Consider the following 26,602-nt stretch of genomic DNA (forward strand, 5'->3'; position numbering starts at 1 on the left):
TGTTTCAGAGGATGTTGTCGTCGAAGAGTGTGCCAAAGAGTATGGTGCTAATATCACTTATGTTTGGTTGAGGCAAGTTTATGCAGATCACCTTACTTGAGCTACTAACTTGGGAAATCCAACTACGAGGCAGGAATTAGTGGAGAGAGATAACCATCGATTGTGGTGCGTGACAAGTTTCTTACTTTATCTCTTAGGATGTACGTTGTTAACGGATAAGAGCAACAGAAAAATCGAGGTGATATACCTTGAGACGGTGCGGGACTTGAGCACGATGGATCATTTATCATGGGGTGGCATGGCATTGGCTTACCTTTATCAAAGTTTAAACGATACTACTGGCGGCATGGAAAAATCATTGAGCGGATACATGACCTTACTGCTGGTAATAATATATATACCAAATGACACCATGGTGTCAAAATTAGTTTGACACCAAATCTTATCCATTCATTTCATTTAATCCAAAGGTTTAAAACTATCACCAAATTAATTAATATACACCAAATACTCTCTATCACCTAATTAATAAACATATATATCATCATTAATTTATAATCAAACATTCCATTTTTATTTCCCCAAATTTATAAATTTTTCCATATTTCTATAATCATACTCAAACTTCTTTTCTAAACTTTTTTTTATAAAATGAAGGCTTAATTACATTTTTGATCCTACCATTTTGATCAACTCACGAAAATGGTCCTATCTTTTTTAAATCGAACAAAATCGTCCTTAAACTATATGTTTTTTGCAGTTTTAGTCCTATCTCCCTATTTCCAACTCCAGAAACACACAGAAATGACAGTTTTAGTTCAACCACCTATGCTCAACCATGAAATAAACAAAGAATAAAACAGGTGGGTACAAGGAATCTACTTTATTCAGCACACTAACCTAATTTCCGAGATATGTTACATACCTGAAACATGTCTTAGAAATTAGGGTTTTTCTTGGTTTGTATGCTGAACAAAGTAGATTCCTTGTACCCACATGATTTATTCCTTGTTTATTTCATGGTTGAGCATAGGTGGTTGTGTAATGCCCTCTTTGAATTATTTGTTTTATTTAATTGTTTAATTGAGTCTAGAATTTATTAAGAAGAGTTTAGAATATATAATATGATTATATGATTTATTAGGTAGTTTATTATATTATTTAATAGAATAAGATTTGAAAATAAAATAATATTGAGTTTAAGGGTTGTTATGAGATTTGAGAGTGTTTTGGGGAGAAAGAGAAATAAGATAAAATAGAATAAAGGGTTATAAACAGGAGAAACCTAGTTTAGAAAAAAAAAAAAAAACATAACGTACGATCAATTTTGGAGAAAAGGGAGAAAGACCTAGAAAGCGGCGATTTTGAGTTATAAGGTAAGGGTGGGACTAACATTCAATAATCTTGAGTCTATGATTCTGAAAATTGTATTTAACATGTTGCAGGTTTAGTTTTTGAGAATTTGAGAATTAGGGTTAAGAGTGATGATTGTGATGATTTTGAATGAAAGTAAAGTTGAATAATATAGGTTGCTTTTTCTGATTTTTCTTTTCATCTCTGCCCCAAATTTGAAATGAAATCTGGTATTGATAGGTCAAGAATTGGTCTTAGGTGTAAACACAAAAGTTGTAGGTATGAATGTTAGCTTTCTAATGTCGTTGGTCTGACGTCAAAACGATTTATAGAACTTGAGTTATGGTCAAATTACTGCACATAGGTCACAGTGAATTTTTATGAATTTCAGCACAACTTTGTCCGAATTTGAAATGAAAACTGGTATTGATTGGTACAGAATTGGTCTTAGGTGTAAACACGAAAGTTGTAGGTATGAATATTAGCTTTCTAATGCCATTGGTTTGACTTCAAAAGGATTTATAGAACTTGAGTTATAGTCAAATTACTGCACGTAGGTCACAATGAATAATTGAATATGATTGACGAATTAGTATATGAATGTATATGTTGTGAATACGATATTGTCCATGATTGATGAAGTGTTATATGTATATATATGATGTTTTAAGATGTTGATTATTATTTGATGTTGTTATATTGTGATATAATTGTATATGCATTACTTGAATTATATGTGAATAATTGAGACGTTGTTGACTTGCATTTGATATTATTATGTCATGCTCTTTTTGTATACTGTTGTGTTTGTTATACCCTGATTTTGGACCTAAAAATACTCGTTCAAATTTCTTTTTTAACACTGATATTTGTCAATTCTCTGTTATTTTACTCTGAATCTCTACTCTCTTTTTAAAACATATTTGACTGCCTCTGTCTGTCTTTTCTTGCATTACAAGTCATTTAAAGAACTCTCTGAAACGTCGCATCACTTTTCTTGCATTTTATTTCAAAAAAAATCATACAAAAGGGTATTTTGGTCATTTCCTGCAGTGGAACCCATTTTAGTCCCTGTGTTTGCCTCTGAGTCTTTTCAATTTGTCTGTACAAATCACTGTCGAGTCTTTGTTTAAAAAGTCATTTCAAAAATTGCATCTGAGTCAGTTTGAGTCAGTTTAGTCCCTAGGGGCATTTTGGTCTTTTCCTGTCAAAATTTCGACAGGGAGGTATTTTAAAATACCTCATGTCAGTAATTGGTTCGTTTTAGTCCTTTTGTTGATTTTATTTTTTGTTTCGCTTTACGTTTTGATCAATTTACCAATTTTTAATTCAATTTTATTTTTATTACATTCTGGTCCCTCAAAAAGTTTCCAGAATTGCATTTTAGTCCAAATTTCTTAAAATTACTTTTCAGTCCATTTTTTTTTATTATTGCAGTTTAGTCCTTCAAATTTTCTTTTTTGCAGGAAGGTCCCTAAGTCAAAGTTTCAGTCCAAGGCCGTGCCATTTTCATACAAGTCCAGGTGTCACCATTTCATTGGGTCTCAAGCACACTTGTCAGATTATAAATAGTGCACAGTGCCACACAGATCCATTAATCACACGCCACATCACAAACACTTTCCAACTTTCTCTTTCTGCTCTCAAAGATCAAAACTCAACAATTTCCAGAAATCACGAAGAACACCAAGAACACTCAAACCCTAACCGTTTCCAAATTCCACCAGAATCATCACAAATCAACACAAAACATCACAAATCAGTGCAAATCAACAGAGAATCAACAAGATCATTCGCAATTCTCAGAGATTCATCACTGAATCTTCATCATCGAATCGGTTTCCTTTGCAATTCAAGGTGCGAATTCGCCATTGGCAAACTCCAGCACCGATCACGAAGGAATCAGTGAGAAGAAGAAGAAAAGAAGCAGAATCTGGACCGGTGAAGAAGAAGAAGGAACGGCACCGATTTATTTTCGGTTTAAAGCAAGAAAGCAACCAGCAGAACCGGATTCAAGCTTTTCCTGAAGATTCCGTTTCGAAATCTCCGATTCAAAATTCCAGGTAAAACCTAAACACCTTTTTTTTCCGTAAAAAACGTCAACAAGGACGAATCTAACGTAGATCCGTGAAGATCTGAAAGTTTCCATTCGAAAAGAACTAAGAAAACAAGAAAAAGATTTCGTAAACCGCAAACGCAAAATTCCAGATCTACGTTGATTCGAACCTTGCATGCAAAATCCAATGCCATATTCATGCTTAGAACGAAAAAGGATGTCTTAATCTGCAAAATTTTTTGAAAACGGATGAGTTTCTCATCTCCGGTGCGGCGGCGCCGCCCTGTTGGGCCGGCGAACCACCCCACCGGAGCGGTGAAGCTCACCGGAGAAGACAACCGGAAGAGAGGAGAGAGGTGAGAGCTTCTCTCACTAGGTTTAGGTTAGAGAGAGAGAGGAGAAAGAAGAATGAACTGGACCGGTCCCCCAACCCTTTTATAACCAACTGAACCGGACCGGTCCAATTCTGGTTCGTTTTCCCTCAATCTAGACCGTTGGATCTAGGGTTCCATCTCCTGGATCAATCCAACGGTCCCTGTACATTCCTGTGATCTGGTGTTGGACTTTGGGTTTGGGCCTAAGGTTCCTATGCGTTTTTGCTCTTTTGTGCTATCTGCACCTTGCTTTTTTGCTAATTGAACCTCTGTGTGCTTAATTTTTTCTCTAAAAGTTCCAAAAAAATTTGTCATATGTTTCTTAACACATTTTAACACTTTTGTGATATTTTCCAGTGGTTTAAAAATGATAAAAATGTGTGTGTTATTTTTCTTGATTAATTTTGTGTTTGATCTAAATTTGTGCATTTTTTGTGGTATATTTTCTCATAAAATGTTGGCATGTGATGTGGATGATTGGTGTGTAATTTCATGATGAACATGTTGCTGATCATGTGTATATCTTGCTGATTGTGGATGTAGATTTTCATGTCTTTCTTGTTTTGCAAGCAATGTGTGTTTTTATCAAGAAATAAAGTGCAAAATATCTTTGAAAATGTGTCATGATTCTTGGCTTGAATATGTCCTATTTGTTCCCACATTATAGCTCAAAATCAAACCCCTTTAACATTGCTATAATGAGGGGATTATAGGTCATGTGCATGTCTAAGTGTCATAACCAATTTTAGGTATATTTTGCCATTTTATTTCATTTCATTACTTTTCTTTCTCTTGCCATTCTATTCAATTTTGTTTACTTTTCTATTATTTTTATGCCCTATGATACTAACCATTTCATTTCACATTTCATTCATCTCATAGTTTTGGCATCAATTTTTTATTCATTACTATATCAATTGGGTTTGTAATAATTTTAGATAGATTGGTTCTTTTTTTAATTCCTTGCAAGACCATAACATGTATTTAGGACTCAATGTAAAGGACTATGGACACTATAAGTGATGTACACCGACACGAGCACCGACACATGCACACACCCCACATGGATGTTCTAGATGCATGATTAGGGAATGTATGTTTAGATGTATGCTTAGGTTTTACAACGCTTAGACAAAAAAATCATTTTTTCAAAAAATGTGAATAACCTCACTTGAAAACCTTTTTTCTAAAATAGGAGTCAAAACTCCTCATTTCCCTTTTGTTTTCTTAAGAAAAATCCCAATGAATTTTAATCATACTTAGACTTTATTTTGCAAAATAACTACTTCCACCTCACATTTTCCAAATCTCATGCCCTTGAGGCCTCTCATCTCCATTCTTCAAAATTCCTTTTTCAAACTTAAAATCAACCAACAAAAGCAAAAACAATTTTCGAGAACGAACTACGTTTGGTTTTGATCCCTTAAAAGGGTACGTAGGCAATGAGTTAAAACTCCTTCAAGCCAAGTAAAATAAAATCTCAATCATCTTCTCTTCCCCCATTCTTCACTCAAATAAAATTTCTCTTTTAAATAAGTAGGCAATAAAAATAAAGCGTAGAAATAAACTTAGGAGAACGGCTCTTATGGAATACCATAATCGTTCCGGGTGCCTAACACCTTCCCGTAGCGAAAGCGACCCCCGAACTTAGAATCTAAGGGTTTTTTCTCAATTTTGCCCTTCCCAAGAAAAAATAGAGAATATCAAAGATTGAAAGGTTCAAGCCTAATTTATGACTTGACACCCGAAAATCGCGATAACAGTGTTGCTGTTGTTATTTAACTAAGCTGCATGAGTCGGTCTAAGTTGATTAAGATGATGAAGTTCCAAATTATTGGATTATATAAGAGGTTGTCGATTTAAGATGTTAAGAGGTCGAGTCCATGCATTAGCATTTCATTGTTGGGGGCTTGATGCCCTGGAGCCTTTGCTCAATTAAGTTGAGGGCTTGATGCCCTGGGAGCCTTTTTACGCTCAAATAAAGTTGAGGGCTTGATGCCCTAGGAGCCTATTTACGCTCAAAGATTGGTACCACATGCATGATTAGAAGATTAAGTTGCATAGTCAAGTTGTCAAGTTGTCGAGTTGTCAAGATTGTCAAGTTGTCGAGTTGATAAGTTGTAAAAGTTGCGTTGTCGTTGTCGTTGAGTTGTCATTTGTAAATGAGTTGTTAATAAAGAACTAAGTGAAGTATTAATATTTATTAATCATTGTTGTTTATGTTGTTGTTATGTTATTATGAAATGATGATTAGAAGTTAGTTGAACTATTAAGAATTATTACATGAAGAATTATTATTACTAATAGATGAAGTTATTTATGTTGTTAAATATAATTGTTGAATTATATGCTTAATATTATTGTTTTGTGAAATCTCACCCCTTCTGCTTGGAAATGTTGCTCTTCGTATGAGTAACTTGCAGGTAACCAAGAATAGTTGATGTCGTGTGAGCTTTCTCTCTCGTGTGTCTTAGGTGCTCTGATACGTAACGGGATGAGAACTTTGTTATTGCTTTTCTATTCCTTACGTATTGTTTTTGAAGATTTATGACTATGTTTTTAGATTGAATTTTTATGAGACATTTATGAAGAGGCCTTCGTGTCAAAGACTGTTTAGTTATTGAATAAATTCCGCTGCGAAGTATTAAAGATTTTGTTAATGAATTTTAAAGGATAAATAGTTATTTATTCAGTTTATGATTTTAAGAAAAGAAGTGTAGCATTCCGTTTATGTGAAAAACTCTGATTATTTAAATGAAATTTTTATGTTGGGAAAACGGGGTGTTACAGGTTGGATTAAAACTGTCATTTCTGTGCGTTTATGGAGTTGGAAATAGGGAGATAGGACTAAAACTGCAAAAAACATATAGTTTAGGGACGATTTTGTTCGATTTAAAAGAGGTAGGAATAATTTCGTGAGTTGGTCAAAATGCAAGGACCAAAAGTGTAATTAAGCCTAAAATGAATGGTAGAACTCATATATCTATGGTTGTTTGAGTCATCATCACCATCAATGATATTTCTTTGTCTTTATCTCATATACTCATATTTTTTTAATAATTAATTAAATTGTATTAAAAAAAAACTAACAAGCTCGACTAATAATTCTTGAATTGTTCGTGCTAATTAGATTATTTTGTCACTCATAGGTTTAATTTTTTTAGAGGACTCATTGTGTCTCATATTTAACTGAATTAAAATTTATCATGATTTTATAAAAATTATAAAGTTTGAGTTTGTGCTTATGGCCAAAAGAAAAAAATTAGGGGTAAATAAAAAGGGTTTGAATCTACCAAAAACAAGAATGAATTGTTTGATTATGAATTAATGATGATATATATGTTTCTTAATTACTCCCTCCGTCCTAATTTATAAGCAAAAAACACTAATTCACACTTATTAAGAAAACTAACACTTAATGATTTGAGGTATAGTTTTTTGTGTTCTCCTTAAAATAAGTTTCATGGAAAGATGTAAAAATTTTGTTCTACACTAATTCACACTTATTAAAGACCAAAAATTTTGTTGGATGAAATCCCATATAAACAAACATCTCTTTGTTCTACACCTTCTTTTTGTGGGAATCATTAGCATAGGTAATACATTGTTTTTTATTTGGCGATTTTGATAACTAAACTTTGCGATGGAATACCAATTCTTGCATACCACGCTGAAATAAATGTGATCGATACGCTCTACTAACTTGTCAAAAATCAAACTAAGAGGAAGTGCTTCTAAATTTAAAGAGCTTAAAGGGATGAAGTCAACACGTTTACTCGCTTGTTCGGTCAACAATGGCATTCAAAACGCCATACCATGGCGGATAATATACTAATATGTCTTCTTCTATTTTTTTAAACAAAATTATCGTACGAAAACTTTTTAGAAACTTTTTTAATGGTAAGACGTTTTACATTTTTTTTTCGATACGAAGACTTTTTAGCAATGGCAAGCTAGCAATATTTTTGTGAGATAGTCATATATAATTTTTTATTTAAAATTAATATTATATTTAATCAATAAAAAATTCACAATAACTATTATTTATACAAAATGTACTTTATGAAATACACTTAAAGCAACAAGAATAAATTATACCAAAAACAACAACAACATATTTTACCAAAAAAACAAGAACAATTAATATAGAGGATTGTATGAAAAAATAATACTATTGTTTTTGGGAGACAGGATCTAGTAATCTGAAGTTAAAATAAGCTAAGTCAGACAAAAATTTATTTCACATAAAATCGAACTTGGGGTAGTCAAAAATATATTATTAGGGGTAACTATATATAAAAAAACATACCTACTCATTCATTTTTTTTTTTTTTTGAGGTAGCCATAGCTACCCCCTTTCATAAACAAGCATCCGCCCCTGCTTTTTAGCAAACTCAATCCCCAAGTGGAGAGATCCTAATTTCAGATAAATTTCTAAATTCATTTGTAAATTATAGTAATGGCAAGGATAACAAAAAAAAAGAATTGGAATTTTTTTTTTGGAAGCAATGCAGGAAGGGAATGAAAAGATTAGAGTAGAGTGTGAAGAGGAAGACAACGTGAAAAGGGAAATGCAAAATGGTTTGATTTTGAAAATTTAATTTTACAATAGGGATATTTTAGTAATTTTAGGGTATAACCGGATATTTAAGGGGTGTTAATAGATAAAATGTGAAAGATATTTTAGGGTATAACCGGATAATTTTAGGGTATAACCGGATATTTTAATAAAAGAATGGTGTGTTTAAAAAATCGGACCAGAATAGTCGCTCTTACTAGTTCACCCAACAACTGGACTCGTATGTGGTTAGGCCAAGCTATTGGATTTGGCGTGTTATTAGACCGGAAAAGAAGTCACAAAATCAAGTTGATCCGGTCCTTGCCTAGTCTGGGCAGAACGGTGGTGGACAGATATCATCATACAATGGTGAAAGATATCACATTCATGATTTTAGATATGGTAATGACACAAAAGGCACGAATGACATATTCAACTATACACATACTTCATTGAGAAATGTCATTGAAAGAATAACTGAAGTTTGGATAAAAAAAGGGCATATCATATGTGATACGTGACCATTTTCACTAATCAAACTACAAAAGATCATAGTTGCAACAACAACCTTCGTAACTTTATTTGAATAAGTTCTGGTGAAGATTAAAAATTTAACAAAAGTGATCATATATATTTGAAGAATGATTGAGGAAGAATAAAGAAATATCAATTAAGATGCGAGTTCATATAATCCAAAATGGAGACTACATGAATTGAGTTAAAAATCAACCAGGTGTTGTGTTAATGGAAATGTTTGAATTTGTGACGGTTTATATTATATTATTTTTTTTGAAAAGTTTCAAATGCATCACAGAGTCCTTTAAGTTTCTGGATTTCGAGATGAAGAAGGGGATGAAGTTCATAAGTTTTTTGGGTATAGAGTTGTAAAAGAAATGGTAGAGCGTTCAATATTTAATGTTGACATGAAATATGGTCAGAGAGAGTAATATGCAAATAAGACCAAAAGCTTCTTCAAAGTCGTTAAAAGTTATCGTGGCCTGAATATTTTTGTCTTGGGTCTACGTAGACATGAATTAATGAAGAAAAAATTTAAAAGAAATCTGCATTTAATCATTATACCACTGCAGATTCACTTAGTAGTTCCATTTATTTATAACTTGTGAAGTCCAGCTTAAAGTTGAACTTGTCCACTTTTCAAGCATTTCTTCATTGTTAGCCACACTGCAGAATATTGTTAATTGTTAAAATTAAACATCTCCCACATATTCACTTTATACTTTTTGTTCACAAAATATTTACCATATTGTCTACTTTATGATTAGTGCAATAAAAAAAATGTATGTTTAAATTTTATTCAAAAAATGATTTTACAAAGAGATAACCAATAAATACACCTTTTGTGAGATAACAAGACTTGAATAGCATAACAAAAGATAAACTAAACCGGAGGCACACACTATCTAACAAGCTTAAATAGCAGGCCACAATCTTCATGAAGGGAATAGGATGGACACAATAGTCACAATGATAAAATCCTCTTGAAGCACATTGAGATGGTCAAGTTTATACACATATTGAATGAAATGGCTGATTTGTACCTGCAAACTACGCTTGAGCATACTTTTCTTTTTCTTTACAATTGGTCAAGTAACATTTTTCCCCTTAAAGAATTTAAATCAGGACTTCAGAACGAAGTCCAAACCAATTAGAATAGCATGCAATCTACGCACACATTGCCTGCAATTCTGCCCAACACTAAAACTGATCAATCCAACAAAGTGCATTCATTTTCACCATCGCTACTAACATTGACACTTTTATCTGTTTGCGCATGACTTTGCTCCATGGTTTCGCCAATCAGTTCATCATATATAATATACATTGTTGTCTCCTTCACAATGAAGCGGTTCTTAAAAACAAAAACAAATTCCACTTTATTACCAGGTTCTATACTCGATACTAATCTATGCCCCTCCTCCTCTTGAAATGCGACTAATGCATCTCTCTTATAGAGTTGAATGGTCCCCTTCGTGTAATTTTTCACCATCACAGTTTTAAGGCCATCCGATGCTATGTTTTTTTGGAGTCAATGAATAGACAATGCACATTATTGTCTTTAAGTTACGTCCTTACACTTGAGGAACATAAAAAACCATTGAAGAACCTTTGCAATTGAAAATTAACCGATCAGGATAACTATCATCACGTAGCAAAAAACCTCCAAACCCATCGACAGTCTTATTCTGTACAAGGGAAGATAGAATCAAAATTTAATTAAACAGTATATTAAAATTAACAGGAAGTGTTCAGATTATATAATCCGAAACAATCCAAAATTTGGAAGGTGGATTGGAGTCTTTCGAAGGTCAGATGATTTTGGATGGTCAAATGATATAATTTACACGTTTTATTGACTTATATTATTGACTGATGATACATTCTATATAAAACATTTATCTATAAATACCCATCCTTTCTTCCATATTCCTTATTCTAAAACTCATATTTCCTACTTCTTTTCTCTCTCTTAGTTTTCCTATGGGGAGCGGGTGTGATGTGAGGGTCATTGTTGACCATTCATACCATCCCCAAAATTGCAATGCGGTTTTTTTGGGATTGTTCGATAGTCAACAAATACCTCGGTTTTTTTTTTACAAGTTTTGGATTACATGATCCGGAATAGCACATTTAGGCTTCATATTATGTAATCCAAACGAATGGTAATTTTGAAATTTTGGACAATGCGTGAGAAGTTAGTAGAGGTGGAACGGCGGCTGAGGCGCCTCAATTGCAGTTGCATTGCTGTTTATGCAACCAAATTCATTATATTATGACATAATTATTTCTTCGGGTCGGCTGCAGAGACATCAGCTGGCTTATCAAAAAATTATCCAAGCAACCTAAGGCATGGGGAAGTCTCCAATGACATTAAACTTGCTCAGGTTCAAAATGAAAGAGAATAAATTAGATGGATTTGATTGAGCAGAATCCTATATTACAATTTAGACATTTTAAGTTCTTTTTAATATTTTATCATTGTCACATCTACTAGTCTACTTTACTCTAGGAGCAATTCATATTTCCTTGAGATAGATATGTTAGTAACTTCTGCCACACTTTTACTGATACTTGCACAAGATTTTTTCTATGGAGAATTTAATATGCAAAACAAATCTTTGAGGAGCTTCCTTGTTGAGCAGTGCTTTTCATTCGAAAAACTTAACCATGCCTTTTTATGGGCACTGGTAATGAGTGTTCAAAACTTTTTCATCCATGATTTTACAATGATGTAACCAACAAATACATATGTTATGAAACAATGGAATTTGTTAAGCATAACAAAATAAAAATAAACCAAAGGCACACAATAGGTAACAGGTCTATAATGACATTAAACGACATACTACAAACTTCATTAGAAGATTAGGTGCATGTCTTTGACATTTTCCCATAGATAAACTCTTATTCAAGAAAATTAAGATTACCCAATCTGTGCGCATATTGAATGACTTATCTAGAACCATGACTCATTTCCTTTTAAGAATTAAGATCATGGCTTCAGAATCAAGTTAAATGGCAACTTCACTTACCCCAGAACCCAATGTTTCAGAAACCAGAGCAATAGTAGCTACCAATCTGAGGATAAAACCTGTCATCGACACTTCAAAACTTTATTTGATCGGTCCAAGACAACTAGCAGCACCAATACTTATCCAACCATTCTTTTACTGTCTTCCATCTCCTCTTGAGAATTTTCTTCTTTTTGTTATGCTTTAAATCATCAATGGGAGCCACTTGAGGAGATACCTTCCTGACAAAGCCTTCCTTTTCTTCAGCACTACAAACAATTGGTTCATTCTTATCTTGCGCAAGATAGACCCTTCTGACAAAGCCTTCATTTTCTTCATCACTACTAACAATAGGTTGATTCTTTTCTTCTGCATGAGAAGAGACCTCTCTTTCAAAGCTTTCAGTTTTATCACCACTACAAACATTAACATTCTTATATGTCCGTGCATGACATTGCTCCATAGTTTCACCAATTGGTTCATCATATATGAGATAAACAGCTGTCTTCTTCACAATGAAACCGTTCTTAAAAACAACAACAATCTCAACTTTGTTACCAGCTTCTATACTTGATACTACTCTCTCCCCCTCCTCATCTTCAAAGGAGACTGCTGCCTCTCTCTTATAGAGTTGAATGGTGGCCTTCGTGTAATTTTTCACCAACAAGCTTGTAAGGCCATCTGATGTTATGTTATCCAAGGTTGAAGAATAGACAATGCATATCATTACTTTCTTCAACGTACGCCCTTTCACTTGAGGTACTTCAAAAGTTACCGAAGAACCTTCGGAGTTGAAGGCTAACCAATATGGATAACTATCACCAGGAAGCAAACTACCACCACACCAACTGGCATCCATATTCTGTAAAAGTTAAAATAGGCTCAAAATGAAATTGGAAAGTAAATTAATATCACCTAGTCATTTAATTAGGAACTGATGATTTAAATTTTCTCATAAGGTAATTAACCATAGTATAGTTAACTATGTCAGTCCCTCTTAAAAATTCCATATCAACAAAAATAACAGTGAGGATCTGATGGAAGATACTGATAAGGACAATTTGAAAAACAAAGTTCATAAAAACAAAGTAAATGCAAATGATTTCACAACTCTACATGCTACCAAAAGCAAAACTAATCATGGATAACTTGTTAATCCAATATATAACAAACATGGAAGAGGCATACTAACGTTCTTCTTATTGATAAGAAGTCTTTGTTGTTAATTTGAAAAACGTTCCGTATAATTTTTAAAATTTTTTAATTTTGACTAATAAACATTTTTATTAGCCAATTTCAAATTGATAAGAATCTTTTCCATAAGGTGTCAACTCAGTGGTAAGAGTTTCACGTTACAGCCTCAAGGAATGCAGTATTGTACAAGCATTATTACTATGAGACTTGTATTAGAGATATGTTAATGACTAGATACTCACCAAGTTTCATTTCAATGAAAATATTTTTCTAACCTACCCTCCCATCTCAACAAGTATTTTATTATCAATGTTCTTTCTGCTCTTAAAATCGCCAGTTCTTGAGAATAAAAAAGTATATCTTGAGAATTTTTTTTTTAAGATTATTCTTCCACATGGTTGCATATGTGCCATGTGAGTTTTCAATAACTAATTAAAAAATTTGTGACAATTTGATCATTTTTTAATTTTTGAAATATTTTACACCTATAATAAATAATTGCATAGAATTACATGTATTCTTATATTTAAACTAAAGAGTTCAAATGTATGAGGTTGATACACAGGCAGACATGAAAGGGTGACAGAAAGAGTATGTCAAACCTGTAAAATAATCCCTTTCAGAATATTAGTGACTTGGCAATTCTTTCCAATTTGAATTAATAGCGACTTCGAGGAATGTTTTGATACTTGTGATGTAGAAGTAGTCATAATTGATACTTGTGATGTACTTGCAGTTTGTTCCAACTCCTTATAATTTGTGGCATACAAGGCATCCAAAATTATTGCTGCATCATGAGAAAGTTGAAGTTCTGAGCTGCACTCCATCCAAAGACTTCGAAGACTTGGAAGGTACTGGGACATCGACGATAGTTCGTGGGAACTACTATGTGGTACATCTAGAGGAACAAGAGATGACATGATATTAGATGTTTGAAATAGGGGTGGGAGATCATTTGTTGGTGACATCCAAGACCAGATGATAGATGGAAACACATCACTTGAAAATCCTTCATGGCCGCACAGAGAGATATATCCAATGCTTTTTGACCTTACTACTGAAAAGGGTACTCTTTTTATTGCAGTGTTATTTGCAAGCAGAGTTGTTAATGATTCCATTTGTTCCAAGTCCTCTTCCAACTTGTCAATCATTATACAACCAGAAAGAATGAGAGTTTTCAAAGATTTCAACTTATAGATGCTTCTTGGGAGGCTACATAGGCTAATGCAATCTTCCAAATTTATCAGAAGAATTTTATTGAGATGTCCGATGCTAGTAGAAACCTCAGACAACATTGAACAATCTTTGAGTACTAGCTTTTCAAGATTAGGTAAATATGAAAAGTCTGGGGTGTGTGTCAGACAATGAGAATGACTATGATTGAGAATTTTCAGCTTCTCCATCATCTGCAAGAACATGAAAATTGAAGAGAAATTTATGTAACAAGTTTCAAAAAATAAATGGACGCAATAACAATGTCTCACTAACCTTGAGAGTGGAAAGAAAAATATTTATATCACAAAATAAATGGACGCAATAAGGCAACATTCCTGTATTAAAAGTCGTGTCTAAGCATTTTCCTAAAGAGATCAATAATTTGAAATGATCAAATGTTTTAATGTAATTGTAAATTTAAAGCTTCTTTAATCAAATAGTCAATATTCCTGTATTAGAAGTTGCTATACTATATATATATACAATAACATTCGAGTCTTATCTCATTCATTAATCTCGGCCCAACTTATTAGTCTCTAAGCCATAATGTTTTAGAAAAAACCATATCTCTCTCTAATATTGTCATTTCTAATCCGATCACATCGAATCTTACCACACATTCAACGCAACATCCTCATCTCTTTTTACGCTTGTTTGTTTTATCATCTTGTTTGTTCTTCACCACCCAACGCTCTGTTCCATACAAATGGTAATTGTGTATAAAACTTTTCGGGACTGAAACATATTATTTCAACAGACTATGGGGAATGAAATATTTCGCTTAAAATTTTTATGATATTTTATCGGATATTTTGGTTTGAAGAAGAGTGTAGAAAAGGGCATTTTGGGCATTTCTTACCTAAAGATATAAATAAGACAAAACATGAAATTTCTACACTTTTTCTCCTTCTTTCTCTCTCTCCAAATTTCAGATTTTTCTTCTCTCTTCCTCTCTAGCTCACGCCCTCTCTTCCTCTCCTCACCCAATCCACCAAAAATCATTAATTCTTCATGAAATCATCATGAAAATTGTTTAAGAGTGTCCATTGTAGTGATTAGACCAAGAAATAAGCTTTAAAATTAATCCCTCTTCCTTCAAATCAGCCATCTACCCATCCTTCTAGACTTTGGGAAAATTTCATTTGCAAGCAAGAGGGAAAGAGTTCAAGAGAGGAAATTCATGGTGGTGTTTTGTTTGGTTGCTAGGTTCAAGGTTTGAAGTGGAATCTCAAGTGGGAAGCTTATTCTAGTAAGGGTTTATTTTAAACAAGGTGAGAATCCTAAATTTAAGCTTGAATTTGAATTGTTATAGATTGAATTGTTGATTAAGTTAATGGGTATGTGAATTGTGTGAGAAAGTTTGAATTTCTATGATAATTTTCATGTTAGAGTAGCTTGGTTCATGAAATGAGATAATTAGAGAATTGTTGTTGAAGATCATTGTTAATGGTTTGTTGTTGATGTAAGAAAGATGAGTTGGTGATCAAAATGGTGTATTATTGTTAAAGGTGATTGTACTTGAACCTTATGAAAATTGGGTAAAAATTTGTATGGCATATTGGTAGTATATTCGTCATATCTCTTTCTGTGTAATCTGGAATTAAGTAATTGTTGAAGTTTCGGATTCTACACTTATTTCCCTTCAGTTCGGATATAAACTTTGCATGATTCGGATTAAGAATGGACTCAGAGAACGCATTTAAAGTTTGTAAAATTCTGCTGAAATTTACTTACGGGTTTGACATAGATTTTTCCGAAATAAGCTAAAACGTGAATCTAAGTTGGGTGAATGACTCCAGAACTTAATATGTATGTTCAAAGGGCTGAATAAATGTTTGTTTTCAAGTTGAAATACAGAAAGTTAAAAGCAGAAAAGATAACCCGAAATCAGCCGTTTTGCAGAAGCGTGATTATGAAGCTGACAGAAGTTATTTGAGACCTAAATGGTGTAGAGAATTCAGGAAAATGCTAAGGTGAGTTCCTTTAGCTTAGAGCCCACATTTGGGGATCAATTATGATTACTTGCCGATTGTGCAAGCATGACTATCATACCATATGAATGGTACATTTGAAACAGAATTGATATGAGATAGTAGAATGATTATTTCTGAATTAGGTATCCTTATTTGTTTATTCTAAAATCTCATTTATGTTAATAAATATGTTTATGCCTAGTATAAATGTTGGAGGGGAATTCTATCAACGCAATTAATAAATACCGTTCGCCACAATGAATAGGCAATATGATATATACGCACATAATGAAATGTATAACTAATGATATGAAATTTTAAGTCAAGAATTATTCGGTTAGTATTTGAAAAACTTGTATTTTTCAATTATGGAACCAAGGAAAAATTCTAAGGACCCTCCAACATGAATACTATCATAGCATACGCATATTAACATGAAAATTATGTTTAGAATGAATTAGGTACGAAGCAATATTTTATGGGCATTTTGCCAATCATTGGAAAATGAGGAATTTTAGTTACGGAACTCCGGCTCAGTTAGCCCAAACTAGTTGTTATCATAAAAGAATCAGAGACATACTCAGATAAGTATGTCAAAGTATAAGTTATACCAGAATACGATATATTGGATATATGTTTATGTTTATTATTATGATTATGGTGATTATGTTTATGATTAAAGTTATGAGTATGACTATATTTATTATATAATCAAGGTAACATTTCAGACAACGATTCTAGTTATCCCCGATCGCTCGGTTATGTAGGATAAAGACTGTATAAACCCGAAAAGGGTTGAGTTTAGAACAGATGGCGATCCTAGGTTCCCCGAGATTGCCTACAACCTAGGATAGGTGGAACTCACTGAGACATCTTGTCTCACCCCAATCCCTTTTATTTATTTCAGATATTCAGGTTACTAGACGACGTCATGGTTCGTGATGAAGAAGCAGAAGTCGCTGGAAGTTCACGTCAGTAGTGTTATTTTAGAGGTATAAGATCTATATCTTATTCAGAAGAAATCTTTATTATTGTAATTTTAATGTATCCAATGCCAAATTTAACACACATGCTAGATATCCTAGGTAAATTTCTAGTAGGGGTGTTACATTATTAAAGTTAGGTAACAAGCATTTGGTACTACTAACTAATTCTGATTGTGAATTAGCGACAGCGTCAGTTTGTGGTGGCTAGCTTTAGCTTCTTATGAAAACAGGGGACGAATGATATGTGATTCAGTTTTGTAGAGGAAAGAAAAGGAAATCAAAGTAGGGCCAATGCACCCAATACATGAAGCTCTTCTTATGAGTTGTTAAGGCGTTGGAATCTGGGAGTACGTAGCTAGGTGGAGATAGAGTGAAACGTAGGCAAGATTGGAATGAAAAATGGGTAGTAGTGGGGTATATATATATACCTGAACGTTAATTTATTACCGTTCTATGTGACAGATCTAGGACAACAATTAACTGTCTTGGGAATGACGATTAACTACCATTTTAGATCGAACAGTAATTAATTGTTGTAGGGGGTATTTCCAGCATCTCGATGTGCCTGTGACCGAATTATAATGGCCTAAAGAGCAATTTTCCAAAAAAAATAATTAATATTGGGCCTTAAGTTTAGAGAAGATGAAAAAAGTGTAATGACTTCTCCTGCTAGGAAAAGAATCGCGGACTATAAGTAGGTGTTTACAGAAAGTAAAACTATGATGGGTCAATAGAAACATACAAGGCAAGGATAGTTCCTAAAGGGATTACTCAGACATATGTCGTAGAGTTCTCATAAACTTTTGTTCATGTTGAAAAGTTGAACATTGTTAGGATCCTCTTATCTCTTGTTGCAAATTTGGATTGGCATTTACATAAATTGGATGTAAAAAAATGCATTTCTCAATAGTGATCTAGAAGAATAACTGTACATGGATGGACCTTCTGCCTTTAGAAAAACATTTAGGTTAAAGGTATGCAAATTGAAAACAAATATCTTTATAGATTAAAGCAATCTCCAAGAGTTTGATTCAAAAGTACACCCAGGCCTAAAATTCAAATAAAATGAAATCGAAAGTAGTACCTGGGCCTCCTTCCACACACGTTTGACATTGCTATTTTCTAACTCGATGGAAACTAAACTTTCTCTATAAAAATCTGTAGGTATATGTGTTAAAGGAAATCCATTCCAACACAACCATCTTAGATTTCTTGAAAGGATTTCAAAATCTCCATCAAGTTTTACCCCATCAAGTTGAAGCAATCTGAGCCTCGTCGTCATCTCCTTAAATGCTTTAGTACTAAGACATTTTGCATTAGCTCTTGGCAACTTCAAAGCCAACCCCTTAATTGATTTTGTTCCCTGTGAATTAAACCAATCACAACTTAATAAAATGGATACAAGGAAGAGATAAACTTGTATTAAAACCAATCATTTGTTACTAATTAACTGGAAGCCACCAAGCACAAAACAATTCACAACCAAACTAATTTTTACAGTTCTTGTGATTATCAACAAAACCAATGAATGCTAACAACTGAATCATAATTGTTTTCTTTTCTGAGTTAAAAAACAAAGCATAAGAAGTTCTTACTGTTTGTTTTGATAGTACATCAAGCACATCCTCGTGAAACCACAGTCTGCAACGCTCCTCAAACACCTCCGGTGATTCTTCACGAATAATTTCTCTTCCCATATCTCTCAACAAATCATGCATTCCAAGCCTGTCCTTAGCATCAACAGTTACAAGGCTTCTCTCAATAAGAATACTTATTCCAATTTCGGCAAAAAGTCCACAACCATTTAATATATGTGTAACATCATTTGTGTCCATATCAATAAAAAAACAAGCTATGTTAAGGAATATTTCTTTCTCAATATCTTCATTTAAAGCATCATAGCTTATTTTTAGCTTCTTTTGTACTTGATTATTAGGAATTCTTCTGAGTTTCTCCAATACACATTGCCACTCGATTACACTCCTATCTAGCAAATATGACCCAAGGACTTCTAGAGCTAGAGGCAATCCCCCAGAATACTCAACTACGTCTCTAGAAATTTCAGCAAAATCTTTTGTGGGAGTCGCATTCTTGAATGCATGCCAACTAAATAACTCAATTGACTCATTTTCATCCAAGTGTTTCATTTTGAATACCTGGCTAACTCTATTCCTACTAAGTATATGCTTGTCTCTGGTAGTAATGATTATTCGACTCCCTGAACCAAACCATTTACTACTTCCACACAAAGCATTCATTTGTTCCAGAGTATTTACATCATCAAGTACAATTAATACTCTTTTATGCCAGAGTCTATCCTTTAAAATATTTTTTCCTGACTCAATGTTTTGTATCTTAGTTGTCATTTCTTTGTTGATATCAAACAGAAGTTGTTCTTGTAATTCCACTTGACCAAAATTTCGCTCCCAAACTTCCCTAATATTTGCAAGGAAGCTCCTACCTTCAAAATCGCGGCCAATTTTATTGTAAATGGCTTTCGCAATGGTTGTTTTACCAACGCCTCCCATACCCCACATCCCTAGAAGTATAACATCATTTGATTGTTCAATATCTTTGTCTAGCAATTGAATCATATCTAGCATACGAGATTCAACTCCCACTGGATTATTAGCAATAAACAAATCTATTTTGTCAAGCAAACGCGTAACATTTTCATCTTTGATAGCCTCATTTTCATTCCTACAAAAGACGACGAACCAAAGTAAATGGACGTTTTAGTAAGAAAATTATCGATGAGTGATGCCGACAGTTTTGTTGAATAGCTTTGGTCAAACAAGGCTATGAACTCCTAATATAAAATGAATTAAACAATAATACAAATACTACAATGTTGGGGCTTGTTTAATTGTGTTTTTATTGTTTTTTTTTTTTTTTGGTCAGGTAGCCTAGTGGCTAGAATTCACCTTATAAGGTGAATAAGTGGGGTGTCTGAGGTTCGAACCGCGGCCTCTGCATATAACAATGCATTGTCTCTGCCAACTGAGCTATGCTTACGGGGACTGTTTTTATTGTTTTTAGTTCAGAAAAAACTGGATTTTGAAAGAGGTGTTATCTGTTTTGATTTTTTATTTTTAAAAACAACAAAATATGAAATGGTTTGTAAAGTAGTCATACAAATAAGGATAGCAATGGGTAGGGTACTATAAAACCTGTCCCCTGCCCGCACTTTGGAAAAATAGCCAGACACATACCCACGTGGATAGAAATCTTATTGCTTGTGCTCGTACTCTCATGGTAAATAGGTATTCATTACCCACATTTTAACTAAAATATCTTTACAATTTAACATACTAACATTTGTCAGTAAAAAAAAAAACTAAAATAAACAGATAAAGTACAAAATATCATCCCTGTATACAAACAAGTTAGTTTTTTTCTTTTTGAACATTAAAAAAATAAAAACGGACTTTAAAAAGAGGAACTACCTTCCCTTTTAACTACTATAGGTTTTGGCTGATTCTCAGCCGCTATAAGCAGCTTTTAACCCGAATCACGACTATGACACTGTTAGTCACCACTCAGTACATAGTTGAAGCCAGATTGTTCAGCTTTTAGCGTCGCCTAATGCAACTTATAATCACATTTCAGTATCAGGATGCTGTCTCCCATGGTTTCTGCAAACTCCTCTTCTGTGCAGCTTACTCCTTGGTGACTTCCAAACTGCACACTCATTCAACTAGTTTAGAGTACCCCTAATTGTGAATTGGAGAGGAAGGTAGCATAACTGTCCCACATTGAGCTAAATAATGTCTTGTCAATTATCGCAATCAAGGAAAGATTTATGGTGGGCACTTACCCCCTTTCAAAAACTGATCAACCGTTTCAAGTATACATATCCAACATATTGGTGAAAAGTAAGAAGTCACAACCTTAGAGACAAATGTTATGGTGAATGAACTCATTGCTAAACTAGGTTGAAGACTGTCCTGTCCAATTTGTTAGAAGACATATGAATGTTATAACTCATAATACGGTTCAAATAGCTGATCATTCAGGGTCTATAATGAGAGCGCCTTACACCGTTTGCTAAACATTTAAATGCTATAACTATTTGAGTCCATTTTGTTAAAAGACATTTAAATGGTATATAACATGGAAGAATTGTAACAGAACAAATTAGAATCTTTCAGAACTCTTTTTGAATACAAAAATTCACCAAGAATAAAATCTAGAAACTACAGACCAAAAATCAGACAATGACAGAGCAGCTTGTAAGCCAAAAATGGAAAACAATTGTTAGCAGTCATCATAAAATTGATTTTTGCTCGGCCATTGCTTTACTATCTTCCATTGATTCATTCCACTCGGTTTTTCTTCTTTCTGTTCTGATTGAAGTCATCATTGGGCTCCTCTTCAGTAGAGAATCTCTTGACAGATGGTTCATCGTATACGAGATAAACTGCTGTCTTTTTCACAATGAAACTGTTCTCAAAAACAACAACGACCTCCACTTTGTTACCGGGTTCTATACTTGATACTACCCTCAGAGCCTCCTCATCTTCAAAGGAGGCTAATGCTTCGCTCTTGTAGAGCTGAATGGTGGCCTTTGTGTAATTTTTTACCAACACATTTTTAAGGCCACTTGATGTTATGTTATCTGGGGTTGAAGTATAGACAATGCACATCATTGTCTTCAAGTTACGCCCTTCCACTTGAGGGACTTCTAAAGTTACAGAAGAACCTTCCGAAAGAAAGGTTAACCAATTTGGATAACTATCACCAGGAAGCAAACAACCACCACTCCTATTGACATCTATATTCTGCAAAATTTCATCGAAATGTATGTTAACTTCAACTTATCATTTATTCAACAATTAAAGATTTAACTTTTCCTCATAAGGTAATTAATCATATTTTGACGTTACAGAGAAATATTTGCTTGGATTCATAAAACCAACTATCAGTCCTACTTATGAACTCCATACATACCAAAATAATAGTGAGGGAAAATAACGATAGTAACAAATTTTACCGCTCTAAAATGCGCTTTTTGAAGCCTGTAAGTTTGTAACAGTTTTTTTTTTCTTCATAAAAACAAAGTTCATACAAATGATGTCACAACTCATATTCTTCGATTACTTGAAAATCCAATACATAACTAGCATGGAAGATGTATACTCATGTTCTTCTTATGAGTAAGAAGTCTTTATTGTTAATTTGAAAAACGATACGTATAAAAGTGATTTTATGAATGTTAATTTTAACTGGTAAACATATTTAATCATCAATTTCAATGAATATATTTTTTCTAATGTGCCCTCTCATGTCTCATCCAAAGAAGTAATTCAGTTATAAATGTACTTTCTGCTCTTAACAGAGTGGCAATTCTCATGCATCTGTTGAGGTTTAATAAAAACAATTGCTTATAAAAAAATAAGCATTTCAATTATATATTAGTGATTTAGGATCAATTATTTAAAAGCAAGAAAAATAAGAGTATATCTTGAAAAAATAGCACAGACTATAATTCTTCCACATGCTTGCACATGTGTCAAGTAAGCTGATAGCAAACTTTGTGAAAATTTGGAAGACAATTTTCATTATTTTGATTATTAAGTATTTTACACCTATATCAAATAATTGTATACACTTACATGTGTTGTTATAGACTTATACACTAAAGAATATAAATGTTGGAGGGGATACACACACATACATATTAAAGGGGATAGCGAGTATGTCAAACCTGTAAAATTATATCTTTCAGAATATTAGTGGCTTGGCAATTCATTCCAATTTGAATTAAAAGAGACTTCAAGGAATGTTTTGATACTTGTGACGTAGTTGCAGTTGGTTCCAACTCCTTACGATTTATGGTATGCAAGGCATCCAAAATTATTGCTGCATCATGAGAAAGTTGACGTTCTGAACTGCACTCCACCCAAAGACTTCGAAGACTTGGAAGGTACACGAAAATCGATGATAGTTCGTGGGAACTACTATGTGGTACATCTAGAGGAACAAGAGATGACATGATATTAGATGTTTGAAATAGGGGTGGGAGATTATTTGTTGGTGACATCCAAGACCAGATATAATAGACCAGATATACCTAGTAGTTCCCACCAAATCTGTGACACTTCATTATCTGAACTAACTCTTCCAAACACCATCGGGATCCAGCATAATTAGTGGAGAAAACAATAAGAGAAATTTGAGATCGGTCAATTGATTGCAATAGTGATGTTGAAATGTGATCTCCTCTTTGAAGTGAATCATCGTCCATGAAGACTTTAATTCCAGCCTTTTGAAGAGATGAGTGAAGATGTGAAGTGAAGGATGAACGAGTGTCTTCCCCTCGAAAACTCAGGAACACTTCATCCATTATAATAGAAGAACACTTATGTTTCAAAGTAATGTTCCAATGATTCTTAACAGCGTTATCAGTTTGCCCCGGTAAAAGCCTGGCTATTGTAGCCCATTTGTTTCCAAATCGAGCGTGGGCTCTGATTATAGCTTCATCCTCTTCAGGTGTAAAAGCCCCACGCTCAACTTGTGGTGAAAGCTGATTACACCAAGGTAACCTGCATGATTTCCCTGACCGGCCTGGTATCGATTTGCTTAGAATCGACCAGTTTCTCGCACCGTGCTTTTCCACGAGCTTTTGAAGTGCTTCATCTTCTTCTGGACTCCACGGACCTTTTATCCGATCCATTTCTTTTCTGTTGTTAACTACTGTGTTCATATGATATTATAAAAATATTTTGTTGATGAGAAAGGAAGAGGTTTTGTGATGAAGCGGTTTATATATGTGAAAGGTTGAAAGGAAACCGGTTGGATAGGTTAGGTTTAGGAGTTGACAGGGAACGTTATGGGCAATCGGTACCGCTTATAGCAGGGAAGCGGTTAAATTGGGATTTGGGATCCAGCTGCAAGTCACCCCTTCTTTTTTCCTCTTTTATCTGATTAATTAATTTAAGATTATGTTGGTGAGTGTCTTAAGAATATTTGTTAAAAAACTCTTTGACTTTTAGAAATTTGAATTCAACATTTTTCATATTTTTTAATAAAATATTTGTATTTATGTTCTCTTAATCAATACTTTAAAGATATTCTTTAACATATTTACAGATAAACTACGCTCCACTTCTTAGATTAGAGAAAGTGTTGTTCACGTGATGGATTGAGAAGTTGGGTTAGTTGTGTAAAAAAACAGTTCTGTAAGTTAATGTAGACAAATAAAGTAGAATAGAATTGATTAATTTCTACAAGCGGCTTGCAACCTTGCTTTGTCTCCGGATCAAACCTATCTAAACTTTAACTAGTGAGTCTTACGAAAATTTATACCATCAACTTAAGGATCAATGATGTTTTTTTATTTTCTGTAGTTTTTTTATTTATTTATCCCTTGTAAAAAAAATATTTACAGAGAGAAAAATAAAAAATGATTTATATTACAAGAAGTAAAACACTATTAACCATCAACTTAATTCATGAACTATTATTCTCTCTCGAACTTAATGTAAATATAATAAGTAGTTCTTAAATTATATTAAGTCTACGAATTTAGTCCCTAACAACTGACATCTTAAAAACAATGATTGAATTTATCGATTTTATATATGAGGGACAATTTATTATATGACTAAATATGTTTTTGACCCGAATAAATATATCAACTATTCGTTTTAGTCCTTCTAAAAAATTTCTTTGACTTTTAGTCGCAAAAATTTTCAATTAGTACTTTTGATTCTATATTTTAAATCAACTCATACGTGGCCTTCATATTTTTTAATATAATTTTGCTGGAATGTTTGAAATATTATAAAAATATCTCATAACAAAAACATAGAGTAAATATGAGTGCCAAAAACATAAAAATTACCTCGAGTTTAGGACTACAAACCCAGGCAAGACTGGCAGCCTCATGAAGTGCTACTCCTCCTCCTCACCCTCCTCTGTCTCCTTCTCAATCTTATTTAAAAGATTTTGAAAAGCTTTTCCGAATTCACCGGTTTGATGACGTACTTCAGATGGATCTACGTCATAGAACACCGACAAAATAATTTGGCCATCGAATATATAACATTTCATTATATGAACCAACTCTTCTAAACACCATCGGAATCCAACATAACTAGTCGAGAAAACAATAAGAGAAATTTGAGATCGGTCAATCGATCGCAATAGTGAGTATAAAATGTGATCTTCCCTTTGAAGTGAATCATCGTCCTTTTAGACTTTAATTCCAACATTTTGAAGAGAAGCGGGAAGATGTGAAGTGAAGGATGAACGAGTGTCTTTCCCTCAAAAACTTAGGAACACTTCATATCCACGAACGATAAACTTGGGTGTTCTATCTACTATTCTAGAATCCCAATCCGAAAACATGAATGGATGCGATGAAAGAGAATTAACTAACTAATTGCGGAATTAGAAAATTATTAGTACTACCTCCGTCCCTTATTATTATAGGACCTTTTTAGATATTTTTTTTTGTCTCTTTTTATAATACCCGTTTGATATTTTTAAATACATTAATTATTTCTTTACAAAATTACCCCTATTTACTCTGTGTATTTTTTAAAAAAGCAATAAATTCTTTTTTCCTTTGATGAAAGAATAGCAACAAGTTTCCTTTGATAAAAAAAATAAAAAAAATAAGAAAGTGAATGTTCATTCGTCACCATGGCTTTTTCAACTAGTCTACATTCAATCCAAGAGGTTCATTCACGTTCCTTTTCAGTTACGGACACAAGGATAAATCAATTTGGTGCATTATTCTAGTGGATAATTAATATAGGAAAATAATGAATTGTGATTTCAATTATTAGAAGAGAAAATATGGAAAAAGTATCATTTATTAACAAATTTAACATAATAATCAACTTTCTTAAAATCCATATTTTTTTTTCTTTTTAAAAGGATTCTGTAAAAGGAAAGGAATGGAAGCCAGGGGCGGAGCCAGCTGGGTTTGAGGGTGAGCACCTGCACACCCTGGAACTTTCCAATTTATGTTTATTATTATATTATACTGATTTTGCTATTTGCACACCCTCAGTTTTTCCTTTTGCACCTGCAGACTGTGATATAGACATGTTTCTTATTGCTATTTGCACCTGTCGAACTGATGTGCCTTGGTTGATATTCCAATTGCTAAAATTTCAATTACTGATCGATGCATGTCTAAGCATTTTGTAAGTAGATTTTAGACTTAAATATGGAAATGGTCCCTGCAAATATCTGACATTTTGGTTTTAGTCCCTACAAAAATATTTTTTTGATTTTAGTCCCTGCAAATATATAATATTTGGTTTTGGATAATATGAAAATTTTAATAATATGAAAATATTTTGCACCCTATATAGAAAATGACATAGAAATGAAAGACAAACCGTCAAC

At 33.3% G+C, this 26,602-nt stretch overlaps 4 protein-coding genes and 1 long non-coding RNA gene across 7 annotated transcripts; 1 reads left to right on the forward strand and 4 right to left on the reverse strand.

Moving 5' to 3' along the window:
• Positions 1-11,803: 11,803 nt before the first annotated feature.
• Positions 11,804-12,735, reverse strand: LOC112422684 (uncharacterized). Its single transcript, XM_024786035.2, has one exon. It carries the CDS (start codon positions 12,728-12,730, stop codon positions 11,996-11,998), a length of 735 nt encoding a protein of 244 aa, XP_024641803.2. The 5' UTR covers positions 12,731-12,735; the 3' UTR covers positions 11,804-11,995.
• A 926-nt stretch (positions 12,736-13,661) lies between these two features.
• LOC25495369 (disease resistance protein RUN1) lies at positions 13,662-21,162 on the reverse strand. Its single transcript, XM_024786036.2, has 5 exons — positions 21,057-21,162; positions 20,842-20,920; positions 18,835-19,939; positions 18,324-18,602; positions 13,662-14,471 (listed from the first exon to the last, which is right to left on the reverse strand). Exons 1-5 carry the CDS (start codon positions 21,160-21,162, stop codon positions 13,662-13,664), a joined length of 2,379 nt encoding a protein of 792 aa, XP_024641804.2.
• Positions 15,193-17,698, forward strand: LOC112422644 (uncharacterized). Of its 3 annotated transcripts, none has more exons than XR_003013140.2 (3): positions 15,193-15,551; positions 16,127-16,253; positions 17,161-17,698. It is a non-coding gene; the product is annotated as an uncharacterized lncRNA (long non-coding RNA). The 3 variants fall into 3 exon arrangements; XR_003013141.2 differs by having other exon boundaries at positions 16,138-16,253; XR_003013139.2 differs by having other exon boundaries at positions 16,183-16,253.
• LOC112422643 (uncharacterized) lies at positions 20,506-23,310 on the reverse strand. Its single transcript, XM_024785936.2, has 2 exons — positions 22,947-23,310; positions 20,506-22,020 (listed from the first exon to the last, which is right to left on the reverse strand). Exons 1-2 carry the CDS (start codon positions 23,280-23,282, stop codon positions 21,556-21,558), a joined length of 801 nt encoding a protein of 266 aa, XP_024641704.1. The 5' UTR covers positions 23,283-23,310; the 3' UTR covers positions 20,506-21,555.
• On the reverse strand, positions 22,773-23,961 carry LOC112422642 (transcription factor MYB73). Its single transcript, XM_024785935.2, has one exon. The coding sequence runs from the start codon at positions 23,943-23,945 to the stop codon at positions 23,313-23,315; it is 633 nt and encodes a 210-aa protein (XP_024641703.1). The 5' UTR covers positions 23,946-23,961; the 3' UTR covers positions 22,773-23,312.
• Positions 23,962-26,602: the final 2,641 nt, after the last annotated feature.

Source organism: Medicago truncatula, chromosome 6, assembly GCF_003473485.1.
Source record: "Medicago truncatula cultivar Jemalong A17 chromosome 6, MtrunA17r5.0-ANR, whole genome shotgun sequence".
In the NCBI taxonomy this organism is placed as follows: Eukaryota; Viridiplantae; Streptophyta; class Magnoliopsida; order Fabales; family Fabaceae; genus Medicago; species Medicago truncatula.

Excerpts from the sequence above, each read along its gene's own strand:
- LOC112422684 (XM_024786035.2), bottom strand. The coding sequence starts at position 12,730 with ATGGATGCCAGTTGGTGTGGTGGTAGTTTGCTTCCTGGTGATAGTTAT.
- LOC25495369 (XM_024786036.2), bottom strand. The coding sequence starts at position 21,162 with ATGAGTTCATTCACCATAACATTTGTCTCTAAGGTTGTGACTTCTTAC. Across the intron at positions 20,921-21,056 it reads TGATCAGTTTTTGAAAGGGG|TTTGGAAGTCACCAAGGAGT; the intron begins GTAAGTGCCCAC and ends ATGAGTGTGCAG. Across the intron at positions 19,940-20,841 it reads CAGCATCCTGATACTGAAAT|GAATGAAAATGAGGCTATCA; the intron begins GTGATTATAAGT and ends CGTCTTTTGTAG.
- LOC112422643 (XM_024785936.2), bottom strand. The coding sequence starts at position 23,282 with ATGTCACCAACAAATAATCTCCCACCCCTATTTCAAACATCTAATATC. Across the intron at positions 22,021-22,946 it reads TGAAAGATATAATTTTACAG|AATATAGATGTCAATAGGAG; the intron begins GTTTGACATACT and ends GAAATTTTGCAG.
- LOC112422642 (XM_024785935.2), bottom strand. The coding sequence starts at position 23,945 with ATGAACACAGTAGTTAACAACAGAAAAGAAATGGATCGGATAAAAGGT.